Below are 17078 nucleotides of genomic sequence, written 5' to 3' on the forward strand. Positions count from 1 at the left end.
CTCCGCGCGCTTGTCTCGCGCTTTTCCCGCCCTTGACTTTTTCTTGCTTCATGCATGTCGCACGCTTGCCCTGCCCTTGACTTTTGTTTTCACCCTTCGCAGCCTCCTCGCGCTTGTCTCGCGCTTTGCCCGCCCTTGACTTTCGCTTGCCTCATGCAAGTCGCGCGCTCGCCCCGCCCTTGACTTTTGTTTTCACTGCGCTTGTCTCGTGCTTGTATCACGCATATCTCGCGCGTACCCAGCACTTACCTTGACTTGTCCCTGCTTGCAGAAGCAACTATAAACTAAGGGTTTCATGTGGTAAATGTCAATATTTCTTAGATCCATAGGTAAAACTGAACGGCCGAAATCGACCCCCCCCCCCCCCTCCCTCCCACTAAGTTCCAGAAATGATTCACGGGGATAACAAAACTTAATATCACGGACAATGCTGTTGAAACTACTAAGCTGAATTTTCTATTTTTTCAACCTTCGCTGATGTATCTTACTCTTCCTGGTCCCTTTCTTGCATTCAATGTTGTTTGATGAAGTGTCATTTTCCTTGGCAAACATGTCTAGGTGCATTTAGTTGGAAAGGATGAAACACGCGACTCGGGCAATTTCAGCGACTTCTGAAAACACAAGTAATATTAATCCTTAATTTTACTGAGCCCCATGCAATTATCTATACGAATCGATAAGGGCCTAAACGAAAATGATCACCCTCACAGCCACCTACCCGTCTGTCTGTCCCACACAAGGGTAACAAATGAGGGTGGCGCCACCCTCATTTGTTACCCTTGTGTGGGACAGACAGACTGGTAGGACTGGGTCTGGATGATACCGAGTGCAGGGGAGAAGTGTTGGAGGTCTGGGCGTGAGTGCATGGTAGAATGTCTAAATTCACTGTTTTACGACCTGTAGTTGAGCATTATTTTGTCATTGTGTGAAGCATAGACACGAAAATCATTCGTCGTATCGTTTTTAACTTCTCATGGTTTCTTCTCGGACGACTGGTAAGTGACTTCTTGGGTTTGGAGCCAGTATTCGAATTCGTTTGATGCATGAAATTACTTCGATCTCGTGGCGGAACCTCTTAAGAGCGTTCTGCACACTTTTGTTAGGTTTTTTGGTATTTCATTGTTAATTTATGGTTTTCTTTGATACATATTTTTCCGTATTTATGTTTATAATTTGCTTATTTTTCGGCCCAAGGTGATCAGCAAGCAATATTTCAGACCAATCCATAGATCGACACTATTTTTGACAGAAAACAGCATGAAATTACACGCGGTACATGCACAGTCTGCACGCGTTTATTGTACATGTTTACCTACGGTTCTTGATATAATTCTACCACCTCACCAGAATGGTACTTGATGCTGTCTTATAGGTTTTTTTTGTTAATTAATTCCAATGGTAGCTTATTTTGAGATCTAACAGAGCTCCATATTTAGACAGTAAGTCGTTAGGCCTACCCATACTTGCACCGTTAGAAGATACATTTTATTTATTGTTTTTATTTATATTTTTTCTTTGGTTAAAAGAGAGATTGTTATGATCAATTGCCCTATTCTTCCTTACATTTATGGACTAGAGAGCCTGGATACATGGGATCTGCTACATGTTCTCGCCTCCCTTCCTTACCCCTCCCCCCTTGAAAGACTTGTGATCATAAAATTGAGATATTTTGGGAGAAATATGTCTCAGTTTGATGTAGAAGGTTTCACTCAAGGTGCATACCTTTCCACCTTGTTAAACAAATGTAAGTAAGAGAAGGGTGGGTGGTTTATCTGAAAATCTGTTTGTGTGGCCCATGACTTACTCAGGGTTGTTGTTAAGTGCTGGTAGCCAGCAAAATTCGCCGGCTGAGAAAGAGGCAGTTGCTGGCTGAATTTTTGCTGGTAATCACTCGACAGATGAGTCTTGATTTTTGTACAGTTTAAATGGAAAAAAAATACCTTTCCATTTGAAAACTATATCTAAGCTGCAGAATTATTAAGGTGAAATGAAGTGTTGCTTTGAATTCACTGGTCTTAACTGATCTGTAGTGTCTCTCTCTCTTTTGGATCACCATTTTGCAAACTTAAAGCTTGGTAGCCTTACAGACAAGATGTTGCAAACGACTGGACACAACCGGCTGAATGGCTTACTCAACCAGCAGGCCATTTTCTTAGCTATAACGCTGCTTTCTCATCTGTTACAATAGATAACTTACCTAAGTAAAGATATTTTTGAGATGCAGACAGAAACTGGAAGAAGAGTGAAAATAATTTCTGGTGTGCTTGGCATAAATGGATCAACTATAAGGTTGTTGTTTTAGCATTTCAAACCAAATTGTGCTGAGCAAAAAGGTAACACAAGCACTGGATATGAGAACTTTTAACTTTTTGCTTCTTACTGTTTTATATGAACACTTGCACTCTAACTGTATGAAGTGGGGAAGGAGCAACTGAGAACCCTTCTATCACCTCATGTATTACTAAGTAATGGTGGCATATAACACAGTCTGAATAACTCAGAGTATTTCCTATCTGCTTACAAGAGATGTTGAATTTCTATTGAATATTTTAAACCTGGCAACATTCTTCTGTTGTTTTTTTCTTTTTTAGTTCACCGCTACATGGTATTAATACACATCGAGTAACTTAAGTATAAAAGCTCCGATGGAGACAACACTATGGTTCCTGTTACTGCTTCTCTATTGGTTGAGGCTTACGTCTTGTGAATACATTATCCAGACTTTTGATGGAGAAATTGGAGCCGGAAATTTTACCTATTTTACCTTGAAGAAAGAAGGAGAAGTAACTTTGATCCTTGAGAGCATAGAGGGTGATGCTGATATCTATGTTTCACAAGTGAATCTAAAGCCAGATTTTGAAGATTATGATCTCAAGTCTGCAACTTGCGGCGAAGACATTGTTACAATTCCCGGCACTTACAAGAGACCGATTGGAATCTCAGTGTTTGGCCACGTACATGCCCCTATATCTAGATACACTATGAAAGTGATAATGGACTATTCATCTGGAGATGAGAGTGAGAGATATCACGGTGACAGTGACGAGGCAGAGGAATCACTTATTTGGACAGTATTTGTCAACATTTTGAAGCTTATTCTAGAGATTCTTTTGTGAGCAGAGTGATTGAAGGTTTCCTTTCACAAGAACAGAAATTATTGTTCTCAGTTTTTTGGCAATTTATGAATATTACCTTCTTTGCATCAGTTCACTGGAGCTGTGTGACCTTGCCTTTTGACCTCAGTTGGAGAGAAGGCTTGTTTGCAAGCAGAAAAAGACTTATGAAGCCTTACAATAAAATCAGCTTTATATGATTTCCGGTCCTTGTAAAATTACCAAAAGATGGACATATGTTTTGTTCAAAACAAGACAATTTCAGTGGGTAAGGTTAGGGATAATTAGTTATGGGGTTAGTATCTGAGCATGATAACCCTTTAACTCCCGAGATCTGATTGTTAATTCTCCCCTCTAGCTGCTATACACTTCTCTGTTAATTAGTTGTGAGAATTTGGTGCTAGATCAAGATAACAACTTCCACCTGATAACTTTAAGTATTCTCATTATCTGTCTGCTGGATAAAGTATGAATATCATGGGGAGAAGTTACATGTTAATCACTTCAGGGAGTTAAAGGGTTGAGAGCAGTTTTCAGTTGAGTGTTAAAGATAATCTGGGATTTCTTTGTTTTTGCTTTATTTCAATCTTTGATTGGTCCAGAACCAGATCTGTGGTCTAGCAGTGCCTGGTGACCCCTGGCGCCTTACTTTTGCTCTTAGGCGACTCAAGAATCTTATTTTTTTTTTTCATAAAAAGCATATGCTGGGCACCCTGGATTTAACAGTTTCAGAGTACTGGGCTGCCTTCAATTTTTCGTAAAGCACAGCCTTGCAGAACACTTGCGCTACTCTCTCAACCAATTGTGCCCTGGTTGCCTGCATTTTCCCACGCTTTAGACAGTTTGATTGTTTTTACTTTGAGTTTTTATTGGCTCTTTAAAGTGCACCTAAACCCAAAATTTTTTTTTTGCTTAACGAAATAAGCTTATTTTTTGGAGTATTTATGTGCAAAAATTTTTTAATTTTCTCAAATCTTTAATTTTCTATGCCCAGTCAAAATACGGAAAATCGGCCGCCATCTTGCCCCACGACCGAGTTTAAAGAAGAATGGCTCTAGCGGGTAATGTGACGTCAAATCGAGAACATGAAAGTCTGCATCTCACACATTTTCACTTGTTTGGGAAGATTGTCGTCGATATTGTCCGAAATATGCCGACCAGGTGTGTTGTATGAAGAATGTATGAAGCGCGATACCCTCTTGCAAATTTCGCACGTTGCTACAACACACTTAGTTGGCATATTTTCGGACAATTATCGACTACAACCTTCCCAAACAAGTGAAAATGTGTGAAATGCAGACTTTCGTGTTCTCAATTTGACGTCACATTACCCACTAAAGCCATTCCTCTTTAAACTCGGTCGTGGGGCAAGATGGCGGCCGATTTTCCGTATTTTGACTGGGCATAGAAAATTGAAGATTTGAGCAAATAAAAAAATTTTTGCGCAGAAATACTCAAAGAAATAAGCTTACTTTGTTAAGTGAAAAAAATTTTTTGGGTGTAGGTGCACTTCAAGGTATTTTCCTTTCTTGTGATTGGCCAATGTGATCACTTTGATTTTGGTTTTACTTTACTCAAGTGAAAAGGGCACTGTCAGCAATGTATCAGTCAATAGGAGAAGAAGTAAGATATTTCCTCTCATCAGATTTTCAAAAGTTACAAAAATAATTTTTAAGACCCCAGAGAAACATTGATTACAACTTTGCCGATTAAACTGATGAGTAATTATTAAGTATTTTTGTTATTTTCATTATCTTACCCCTTTTACACCCTCACATCAGCACTCATTTTCTCCACACTGTTCTCTTTTTAATTCCTGTGGCACTGACAAGTAGAATTTGTTTGACAATCGGGAGCTTCTCAAAATAGTGATCATTTCCTTTCTTGTCATGATCTTAACTTTTGATTCAAGGGTGATATGATAAATTAAAAGCTAGACACTTGTTTAACGGGTTCAAGTCCAGTGAAGTGAGTTGATGATCTCAAGGTTCTCTCATGTCACAAATACCCTTGTAAGTGAACTGCTTTACTTAGCCACCTTGGCAAGACCCTGTTTGAATGTCAATAAAACCTAAATACAATTTGACACATTCCTAAAAGTATGATGTGGCATGGTACCACAGTGAAACCTGCTTTATTAGACTCTTTCAGCACACTCGCTAAATTCTGTCTGAATAAGGGTGTCTGTCTCATACAGGTTTAGTAATTCGCCCAACTGTTGTTAATAGCAAACCCCCAAATAAAATGAAGCAGGTAATCAGCCAGCGATCAAACCTGACCATTTCAAGTGAGTGATCAGAAGTAACCCTACACTACTTTGCTTCTTTGTGCATTACAGTCACTTCATAGACAACCACGCAATGAAAGAGCAGAGTGCAAAAAGAGGGGGGTGAAGGTTTTGGACAAGATGAATTAATCCTTACACCTTTTTACCCGTAGCAATAAAGGAAGTGATCACCAACTAAAGGAGCTCTTTATTGTTAACAAAATTCTCCTTGTCAGCACCTTAGAAATGTATGAAGCACAGTATGGAGAATATGCATACTGATATTAGGGTGGAAATGGTTAACTCCCAAGATCTAATGAGTATTTTCCCTTTTATCTTATTTACATTTCCATGTGAATTAAACAAGAGAATCTGGTGTTACATTTATATTAAGATGACGCCCTCTTGCTAATAAGCTTTAATGTGCGTTTTCATAACCTGTTTATGAGATAACATGTTGGAATTGTGAGGAGAGGTTTCAAAGGGTTTAAACAAAGATGAGAATCATTCTAACAGGGACTTTTGGGAGAGGAATGGCTATGAACAGGTACCCCAGCTTTACATACAAGACAAGAGCAGGTACCCCAGCTTTACAAGACAAGAGCATTATGACATTCAGTAATTTGTTTAAGGACACAATCTTAATGAGCAATAAATTTAATTCTGTTTTGTTGATTCTTGTATTAGGTTTTTATTATTGAAACAAGAGAAGGCAATTGAGGTCTGGGACAGAGAAACGATGATCACGCAACTTGCAAAAAATATTGATGGAATTTTGGAGTCAGATACACGATCGGCCCTTGCTGAGAACAATTATTATAAAATCTCCGATCATCTCTTACAAAAAGGGAAAACCTCTTTTAAAGACACACTTGTGAGGGAAAAAAAATATAATTTGAAGACAATAATGCGACGCAATCACTGAAGCCACACAGTGAGTCCTTTGTTCTCACATTGGCACGTAGGGTAACTAGCGGTTCGGCAGGGACATCCACCGATGACACAGAAATTTCAACGTCTGACAGAAAGTTTGGTTCGCGCTCTTAAGCCACTTGCTGACAATTTTAATAACATAAAGAGCACCTGGAATGGTATAAATAGCCTTATCAATGCCAACAAGGAAAAATCTCAGGTTATCTCATCGACAACTTGAAATGCCTTAATTAATGATAACAGTATAGCAACTGATCCTCTTGAGATTTCAAACACTTTTAAAGAGTATTTCTCTTCTGTTGGCCAAAAACTAGCGTCGCGTGTACCACCTTCTTCTCGTAGTTTTACTGAGTACTTGTCACCCAATAATAATCCTAATTCCTTCTTTTTAGATGCAGTCTCTCCCAGTCTCTCCCAGTCTCTCCCAGTCTCTCCAGTAGATATTGAATGAGAAATACTGTCTATTCCTCGAAACAAAACCAACGGTCTTTACTCTTGTCAAATCCATATTTTATCTGGTGCTAAACATATTATCTCTGCCCTCTATCCAATATTTTTAATATCTCTGTGCAAGGTGTCTATCCATCCAAATTAAAGCAAGCGAAAGTTATTCCTGTCTACACTGAAGTGACGATGTAACTGAACCCGGGAATTGTCGGCCTATTTCGCTATTATCTATTTTTAATAGAATATTTGAAAACTTGATGTAACATCAACTTAAAACCTTTCTTGACAAAAACGATATCTTATTTAAATCCCAGTATGGCTTTTGTGAAAAGCACTCGACTCAACACGCTGTTATTGACATTGTTAATATCATACAAAATAAAATTGATACCGTTAACCATTAAATCTTACTAAAAACGCTTGATCATTATGGTATCAGGGGCATCATTAATGACTGGTTTTCAGTTCCTCGTACCTTCTTGATCGTACACAAGTGACTGAATTAGATTCTAATCTAACCAACATTAATAATCCCGAAGCAGCTACCAAGAAAATAGGTGTTGCTTATCCCATCACCACAGAAAAGGTTTGACTGTGGATTTTGGTAGACCGAAATCTCCTGATTAACGCTAGGTAGTTCGTAGACTTGATCTGTGATATAGGTTTTGAATTGAGGGATGTTTTCTGACGTCACTTTAGCTCAAACATGAAAACGAGGTGATATAACAAATGAAAGATTTTTACCCATTTGTGGCTATAAAAAGATTCCAGATTGAACCAAACTTGTTGTAAACATTAATTACTGTTAAGGGAAAATGGTCATAATCATTTTGATGTGTTACGTGACATATCACGTGACACAATCCAACCAAAAACTGCTTTTTTTAAAGAAAAAAGGTCGGGGACGTCTACATCTTTTTTTTTGGACTGTAATAGTGTGAATCCTATGGAATTGAAATATATCTGTCAAGCAAGGGTCTTTTCGTTCTGCAGCATGCATTTTTTGCGTTTTGTGGTGAGTTTTCTGATGATAACTGGTAATAAGCCGCCTCAGGGTTCCCGGTTCATCAAGCAGCGGTAAACATACAAAGCCAATTTAAAGCGTTTCGAAGCAAAGTTATTGCTAAAATAGCTTGAAAAAAATTCAGTTTTACAGACCAAATGCCCAAAACATTATCCTTCAAATTCTATAGAATAGCTTATATCACATAGCTTAAGACTTAATTCCACCGAAATCAGAAAGGGCAATCCTTTGTAGTTGATTCTATACACGATCGACAGGATACAACTCAAGACTGTCTCAAACTTTAACTATGTTTACATAACTTGTTTCAATCTCTGCGATTTGTAACATATCCTTTGAAAAATAGGATATTAAAGCTACATTTGGAGGCTACTCGGTCTGCGAGGACGAATCTTCATCTTCATCGTCATCGTCAGTGTCTACTAGCGTTCCATGTGGATTGCTGCAGCTATCGACACTTCCCATGCACATGCAAGCCTCGGTGCAAGCCAAATTGATATTGGCACAGGAACAATTGCTCTCACGTGCTGATTTCTTACTCTGACGCGTCGTTAATTCCAGAAGGCTGCTCGGTGCTGGATCTTTTGTCACACAATGGGGCCTGAAGGTGTCCGCTATCTTCTCCCAGCCATTTTCCTCAGGGGGAGGCAGATCTGGTCTTGCTGTCAATGCCATTCTCCATATATAAGTTTGGTAGGTAGCTCTTCTTGCATATTGACAAATGCTATCAGAGGTAGGGGGCAAAAGTTCACAGTACTTGCTGATACGACAAATCATATGCCCAAGTGATCAGCCAGATGTTTCGAGCGCCACCCGGAAACAACTAGAAGACGAACGCAAAGTGTTATCTGTCGCTCAAGAAGTTATTCATTCAGCATCCAATTCCAAAGTGAAGTTACCTAAGCATATAATTAAGTCTCGCTATGGCAATCCACCACCTCTCAGGTTCCAAATTATTTATCACTCTCCTAAATCGCATGGGTCATTGCTTATCTTATGACGAAGTACAGGCAGTAGATACCAGTCTAGCGATGGAGGTCACAGCGTTGGTAGAGCAAATGGGGACGATCATACCGTCCAACATCAGTCCAGGCCCTTTCATCCAGATTGCTGCTGATAACAATGATATCAATTAAGAAATATTGGATGGTAAGAACACGACACATGCCACAACGATAGTGGTTTATCAGCGAAAGCAGTACGGCCCCCAGCCCCCTTCTACTTCGCATGGCGACCAAACAAGGCGCAGAAGGTCCCTGCATTCACCTGGCCCACTGTATGAGGTACAGGACTATTCAATGCACGGTAGACTGCGGCCTGTGGTCAAAGATTTTCTTGGTGTTGACGATAGAGAATGGTTTTCTGGGAAGAGCGAAGACCTAACAAGTACAACTGTGGACGACACTATCTGGGCGATTCTTCGAATCGAACTCTCACTTTTACTTAAGACAACTGTCTTAGAGGGAGCTAATCGTCAGCTTGTACCTAGTTGGAGTGCATTTAATGCCATATTGTATCCAGACATCCCCTGTTCCAACAACATCGGCTACTGTCCATTAATTGATGCTCCTTCAAAGGAGTTCAGCACAGTCTATACTGTCATGAAGCATGCCCAGCAAATAAGCCAGAGAGTTGGACAGTTGGAAGCTGTGATTACATTCGACCTCGCTATCTATGTAAATGCCAAGGGAATGCAATTCAAGTTTCCCGCCGAGTTTTCCAACACAGTATTACGCATGTGGTGTCCCTCAAGGCTCTGTTCTTGACCCTTTGTTATTCTTAATTTATATCAATGATTTTCATCACTCCTCTTCGAGATTTCGTGTTATCTTTTTGCAGATGACACAAATTTGTTGTATGCAGATAAAAATCTCAAGACCCTTGAAGAAACGGTTAATAGCGAATTGATCAAAGTTTCTGATTGGCTCGATGCAAATAAGCTAACTTGAAATGCTAAAAAATCTTTGTCATTTTTCGTCCTTATCAACGTAAACTGACCTTACGGTCAATATTCAAATGTTTGATAACTAGTAATCATTTTTTTACCTCTCTTGAATGTAAGGATCACATAAAAAATCTAGGTGTCTTATTGGATAGTCATTTGAGTTGGAAATTTCACATTGAAAATGTGGCACCAAAAATAAGTAGAATAATTGGAACTATTGCCCGCCTTCGGCATCTCGTACCTTTAACCACTCTATTAACTATTTATCGCTCTTTGATCCTCCCTTAACTATCCTATGGCGTGGCTGTTTGGGCCAAGCTGCTAAATCCCATTTACAAAAAATCTTCGTCCTACAAAAAACGTGATCTTCGGCTGATATATTTTTCTGAACCCAGACCACATGCGGTGCCTTTATTCATCTCCTCAAAAATCCTGCCCATAAATATGTTATACGTTGAATCAGTTTTCTCAATTATGTTTGACGTTAAAGCTACCGAAAACCTTAATCATGACACGAGGTTCTCTTCTTCCGGCAATTTTTCCATCGAGATTGAATCAAAGCCAGGGCTCTTCTGCTAGCTTCGGAGCTAAACTTTGGAAATCCATTTGCGATGCTCTTCGTCAACTCCCGAAGAGAGTTTTTAAAAAACTCTTTAAGGACATGTTATTTTCGTTCTTAGAGGCTGAGGATTATTATGTTGAATCGCTCCTTCCACTTCAAAAAATTATTAATTATAAACCGGCTTTATAATTTATATTCTACATTCTATAGTGTTTCTAGTTTCTTTTGTTTAGCCGGATGCAGTTATGTATACGAGTTTTAAGCGGCTCTCTTTTTCTGGATATGTCATTAATTTATGTTTAAGCTTTATTTGTAATCTATCACTACTGCTGTACCTCCTCGACTACCTCCTGCTATTTGCGGGCGTGAACGGTCTTCATAAATATGAAAGTTTGCTTGACAACCGATTAATGTTGATATCTTGTAAAACGTGTAGATTAGATTAATAATAATTAGATGCATAATAATAATTAAGTAGATGTCATAGTAGGTGTCATAGTAGGTGTCTGATAAAGTTTAAAGGTCTAATTAACAATTATTCCACGAGCGCGCGTTGGATATGAGATGATAAATAACCAACGAGGCGCATAGCGCCGAGTTGGCTATAATCGTCTCATATCCAACAAGCGCGAGTACTTGATCTGAAATGCTTGGAAAGCTATTGCGAATGTAGAAAAGACAGGGTTTGTACATGTATGACTGTTAAAATTGATACTTCCAGCAGTGTCCAAACTGATCCTAGGTTGCACAGGTTTCACTTCACCGCCCTCTGTGACTGGTCCAAAATAATCGCTCCTTGCTCTCGAACAATCACATTTAAAACTAAACCAACCATGACTCGCTCGTTCGTTTTTTCCTGCGTTCAAGTCATTTGATCGCTGTGACTTTGAATCCTCAAGGTTAAGGAGAAAATAATGCATGGTATAGAGGACAAGGTTTAATTGATTGGCTTGTCTGATTGTATTTGCTAATTTTTTACAACACTCTTATTAGCTGATCAGTGGGTTCTACTATAGAGAGTCTCGACCGCTCAATATAATTTCTCTTCAGGATCACCCACGAGTTTTCGTAAATCTACAGACATATCTCCAAGCGCATGCTCGAGACAGCCGGTGAAATGTAGGCTCGCTCTCCATAAGCTTTTCTCTCTCATTTCACATGAGAACTTCATATGTTTATGAAATTGCGATGTGAAAGGGCATTTGAAAAGAATTTGAACAGCAGGTGAAAATTTCATGTACTTCTCAAGTAGTTATTGAAGCCCACATTTGAAAACATGGACTTACGAATGTTCTTTAGAGCCCTGAATCTCGAGTCAATTCTCAAAGGCTACTTTTAAACTAAGTTCCTGGGGAGGGCTTGCGTAAAACGTGAGTTCCTTACTCCGACTACAGGTATATTTTGGCGCAACGAAACCGTTGATCTTTTGAGGTTGGGTTCAATTTAACTAAAGTGTTGGTAGATTTTTCTTGTTAACCTCATAACGAGGGTTGTCCTGTTCATGTGATTTACATCAATAGTAATACATTTTTGTTACTAAAAAAATCAGCCAGTTAAGCTGGAATTACGTTGAGTTGATGCTTACCTTTGTGTAGGCAATTGCTTAACGGCAGCATTACCTCGGTTACGCAGAAGAAGAAATTTGACCAGCCCTAAGTAAAAAGTGGTCATTGCTCAACTCCTGACGCCGCGCCCTCTAAAGGAATAGTCACATCAGAAAAGTAACAGAAAGATGGAGGTTTGAAGTTGGAAAATCATACGAACAGCCGCCTAATAGCCGCCTCCCGGTTAGCTAGATTGGTTAATTAGAGCGCCGGATTTTGTTGTGCGGGAGGTCGAGGGTTCGAGTCCCGGCTGGACCAATACTCATGGTCTTAAAATAAGTGAGGAGAATTTGCTACCTTTCTGTAATCAAGACATGGATAGATATTCCAATCTTCTCGGATAAGGACGAATAAACTGTACTACAGTCTGAGACTCCGTCTCCTGCAGGGTTCAGGGTAGGAGACGTTAATTTCCCACGCACGAGATTACTGTGTGGTGGATGTCCTCCCCTGGGTGGGATGGGTGGGTGTTGGCCCCGAAAAGCCCCCTATGGGGAGTGGTCAATTAACCTATGTATGTATATGTATGTATGTAACAGCTATGTAAGGTGAAGATTTAGTGCGTGATAATCAAATCGTCAAGTCGAGGAGCACAACTCATATTGAAAGAGCCTTATGAGTTCTGAATGTCTTATTGGTCTTCGCAGCCTCTCGCTTACTACATTTATAGACAACAAAAGGACCATCCTAGTACGATGAAAATCTTTCAATGTTTGTCCAACGTTTTTCTATTTTATGCATTGTGAAAAAAAAATCTGTAAAAAAGTTTGAAAACCTTAATTCATCCAAGGTGCGCACGTCAGGGAATAAAAACAATTACTATACACTAAAATAATGGATAGCGTTGAAGGTGCACTCTGATTGGCTATTCAAACTCCAGATATCCTTTGCTATTCACCTTCGACCAACGCGCGTGACTTTGCGCCCGAAAAAATTGCAGTCGTGGCAGGAATAAATGAGTTAAAATAATTTTTGTGCTATATTATCTCACGGTTTTTTCAATATATGATAAAAAAGATTTTCACCCTAGTGTCGGTGGCTAGCAGTAGATATTTACCTGGCCGCTTGGCGTTTTGTAAATTTCCACCACTAGCCACCTCGTCTTCGGCGATTGGTCGTTAATTACCATTTCATCTATTTTATCTTTTGCAAATGACACCTATTGACGGTAAATAATATACAGTGATGGTGGATGATGTGCGTTGAGCTTGCCACCAAGGTGCATTACACAGCGAATAAGTAAAATGACGTACATCAACGACGGTAAAGGATATCAAGTGTCGACAAAAGCGAATCCTGGTGATCCAACCGTTCCTTGGCAACGCTGGTTCCAAAGTTTTCAAACGTACTTGGTCGCATGTGGTTTGGACGACAAACCCGTTACTGACGCTCGTCGACGAGTAATTCTTTTACATTGCCTCGGCACCGAAGATCAGCGCGTATTTTCATCGCTCAATGCTGGCTCTGATTCGAACGAAGAATCTACAGCCGTCCTCCATCGACATTTCGGGCCTAAACATAGTTTAATTATGTCTCAGTATAAGTTTCGCCAAAGAAATCAACAGGCCGACGAATCGGTGATACAGTTCGTAGCGGCGTCGAGGGGACTCGCTACGTTCTGAAATTTTGGAAGCCTGTGTGAAGAAATGATACAGGATCGATAGACCGAATTCCTAATGGCGGACGGCTCGGGTCAGCCTCGGTACGAGAACATGAAAACGAGGCGGGTGAGGATAGAATTGAAAACTTACAGAAGAGCGTAAAGGTGAAAAACGCGAGTCAAAAACGTGATTTTGTTAAAGTTAGTTGCCTTTTTCTCTATGAATAAAGTAAATCGCCACAGAATCGATAATGTTGTGTTCCTCTTTGCGATCAAAAAGGATCCACCGGTCCAAACGGCGAGAAAGTTGGATTTTTTAGTATTCCAACAGAGAAGCATTAGAGGGAGCAATGGCTACACGCGATACGAAGAGAGCCGGGAAATCACTTCTCCATTACGGATTCCACAAAGGTTTGTTCGCTTCATTTTAAAGATGAACACCTTAAGAAGAGTTTTGGTATTGGGCGCTTAACGTACGTTCAAGGAGCAGTTGTTCCATCTGTTTTTGCTTGGAAGAGAAGTTCACCAAGGAAGAGACCTCTGCCTAAACTGACTCAGGGCTAGTTACCCTACAGGTGAGAAGAAGGCTCGAGCATCGCTAGATTTAAGTGCAGTTCCTAATCCTTTGTCAACAACATCGCAAGATATTAACAAAGATCCTGATCCTTCTTCGGAAACATGGCAAGATATGGGCGCAATTCCTGGTACGTCTTCAGAAACTGTTGGTTCAGAAATGATAGCAAGCGAAAATGTATCAGACGTGTCGGATAACCAGGGCTGGGTTGTTCAAAGATGGATTACGATAACCCAGGGTTAGTGTGAAATTTCATTTTAGATCTGAAAGCTTCATAAGAAAATTCAGTGTAATTCCATTTGTCTAAAATTTGATTATCGATTGTTCTAAAAAGAATTAGGAAAATCATTCCAAAACTGCTTTTGAACAGAGAAATATAGAAACCGGAATTAAAATTTAACCCTGGGTTAGCACAAATCGGCCTTTGAACAACTGGGCGCAGGTGTCCTACGAAGATCTTCAAAGACAACTTGCTGAAATGAAACAATTACTCGAAGAAAGTAAAGAAAAAATTGTACAATTTGAAGCCGAGGTGAAAAAAGTTAGGTTCCATGCTTCGAATCTTTCTGAAAAGTGTGAAAACTTGGAGAACAGAATTTTTAAGTTAAATAATTTTATTTCTGATGAAGATATGGCATCTTATACGGGCTTTCCGTCCTTTGGTGTTTTCGTGGCAACATACAATTACCTAAATCCAGGGAAAAGTGGAGAAAACATTCGATGTTGGCATTCAGTTCCCAGAGATGTAGGCCCAGAATATTACGAAAAGGATCCACAACTTGGTGTTGGAGCAGGAAAGCCAAGAACATCGAACCCTAAAGAGGAATATTTTCTCGTTATGTGCAGATTAAGGCAGGGATTTGCAGAACGCCACCTGGGACATTTATTTAAGATATCCCAAGCCACTGTCAGTAGAATTGTAATTTCATGGGTTAATTTCATGTATTTGAGGTTTGGGAAGTTGAACATATGGCCATCTAAAAAAGTGGTGGATGATACCATGCCTCAAGACTTCAAAAACAAATACCAGGACAATTATAGATTGCACCGAGGTAAAGTGTCAGATGCCAAGCAGTTTACTAGGTAACAGTGAGCTATTTAGCAGTTACAAGAACCATACAACTCTTAAAGGATTAATTGCTATTTCTCCTGCTGGGCATATATCCTTTATAAGTCAACTATACACAGGCAGCATCTCTGACAAGGAAATTACAGAGCGAAGTGGATTCCTAGACCTCCCTTTTGATGACAGTGATCTGTAATGGCAGACAAAGGCTTCACCATCCAAGATCTACTACCTGTTGGTTTGTCCCTCAATATCCCACCATTTTTGGGCAGTTCTTCCCAGATGCCTGCTGATGATGGTGTTAAAACTCAAAACATTGCATCTCTCAGAATTCATGTTGAGAGAGCAATAAATGAAATTTAAAATTTTCACATCTGGGATGGTGTACTTCCTCTCAGCCTATTTGGCATTGTAAATCAGATGTGGACTGTCTGTGGTCATCTTTGTAATGTTCAGGAACCAATTATATCTTAGGAATGCAGAAAACTATAATATACCTTAGTTGATCGAAGGCAAAGTCTTGTTACATACGGCATCAAGGTATAGAAATCATAAGTATTATAAATGAAATCATCTTTGGAGAATATGATCAGTCCACTTGTCAATAATTATGACCTTGTAAGTGTAGCCTCATTTTGTTTACACTTATACTCTGAGACAGCAAAAGAAATAAAATGCTGGAAATAATAAGCATTGAGCCTGTCACTCATATTGTCCCAGAATTGTTGATCAAATTTGATTCTCTGGATTGACATTCCTTTTAGTGTATAAACAACAAAGTCACACCAAGCAGCACCAGTTATTGCCATTTGGCCCTGGACTTGAGCATAGTACTCCTGATTAGTTTTTAAATAGCACTGATCACGTACTTGTTCACAAAAAAATTTTGGATCAGTGCAAGCATCCAGTGGGGTTACAGCAGATGTTGTAGATGGGCATTTAACTTCTAAAATTCCAAAAGGCTGACTACAGCCAAAGTCAATGACTTTGCCATCGGGAGTGGCTGCAAAGATGGGCATATCTTTTGAAATAACCAGCCCACACTTAAGTACTGCAACTGGAGTTTTCCTACCATTCATGAATTTTTGGTATTCAAGAATGGCAGTTTGTTTCATACTTTCTCCCATGTGCAGTATGTCTACTTGAAAACTCCTTGGGATGCATAATTTCTGTAGCAAAAGTGTTATGATTTCTCTGCCTTCTAGAAATCAGATGAAACCTTGAGGCTGTGAACCTGAACCGTCTCTCATCACTCCATCTCTCACTGCTTGCCTGCTCTCTTGTTTCTGCTTCGATTTTGTTTAGTATATCCTCATCAACCTCAAGTGAAGATAAAAATATTCTTTCTTCACTAGAAAGTGTCTGAATAAACTCTAGCTGTAGTACATTTCAAAGGAAATCGTGGGTAGCTGTTTATGTCAAAATTTGGATTAGGGCATGTTGTAATTGCACTTATATTGACATACACAGCAAAGTTAGACTCTGCATAAGACAATTGATAACTGTTTGTAGAGCCAACAGGACTAATACCAAATTTGGTCTGCACCATACTGTTGGGTGTACTTAAGACCAGAGTGGCAATTCCTATCTTGGGATTTATGGCTGCAACCTCATTTCTGAACTTCTCTTCCTCTGTAATATCAAGTTTTGTTTGTTTTCTGGCCTCATAAAGTTGACAAGAAATTGCCTTGCCAGACTGCTCATCATCAAGCTTCCTTTTTGCTACAACTAAATCCATCACTGGCTGGGGGTAAACTGAATCACTTCTGCCTCTTTTATGCCAAGTTTGCAAAGTTGATGTACATGCCAGAGAAGGATTTTCATCTAATTCATCATCGAGATCTTCATTTGTTTTGCTCTCAGTGAGTATTTACATATTTTCAACATGAGAGCTAGTATGTGATTACAATAACCAACTTTTCCTGCAGCACATGTACAAGTGGC

General features: G+C 39.5%; 1 protein-coding gene and 1 pseudogene across 1 annotated transcript; one reads left to right on the forward strand and one right to left on the reverse strand.

The window, feature by feature from the left end:
- Positions 1-835: 835 nt before the first annotated feature.
- LOC111330535 (UPF0669 protein v1g209471) lies at positions 836-4846 on the forward strand. The gene is made up of 2 exons (XM_022935399.2): positions 836-995; positions 2592-4846. Exon 2 carries the CDS (start codon positions 2646-2648, stop codon positions 3114-3116), a length of 471 nt encoding a protein of 156 aa, XP_022791134.1. The 5' UTR covers positions 836-995; positions 2592-2645; the 3' UTR covers positions 3117-4846.
- A 10275-nt stretch (positions 4847-15121) lies between these two features.
- LOC148728693 (uncharacterized) overlaps positions 15122-17078 on the reverse strand; it is a 3636-nt pseudogene continuing 1679 nt past the window's right edge.

Source organism: Stylophora pistillata, chromosome 6, assembly GCF_964205215.1.
Source record: "Stylophora pistillata chromosome 6, jaStyPist1.2, whole genome shotgun sequence".
NCBI classification, from domain to species: domain Eukaryota; kingdom Metazoa; phylum Cnidaria; class Anthozoa; order Scleractinia; family Pocilloporidae; genus Stylophora; species Stylophora pistillata.

Excerpts from the sequence above, each read along its gene's own strand:
- LOC111330535 (XM_022935399.2), top strand. The coding sequence starts at position 2,646 with ATGGAGACAACACTATGGTTCCTGTTACTGCTTCTCTATTGGTTGAGG.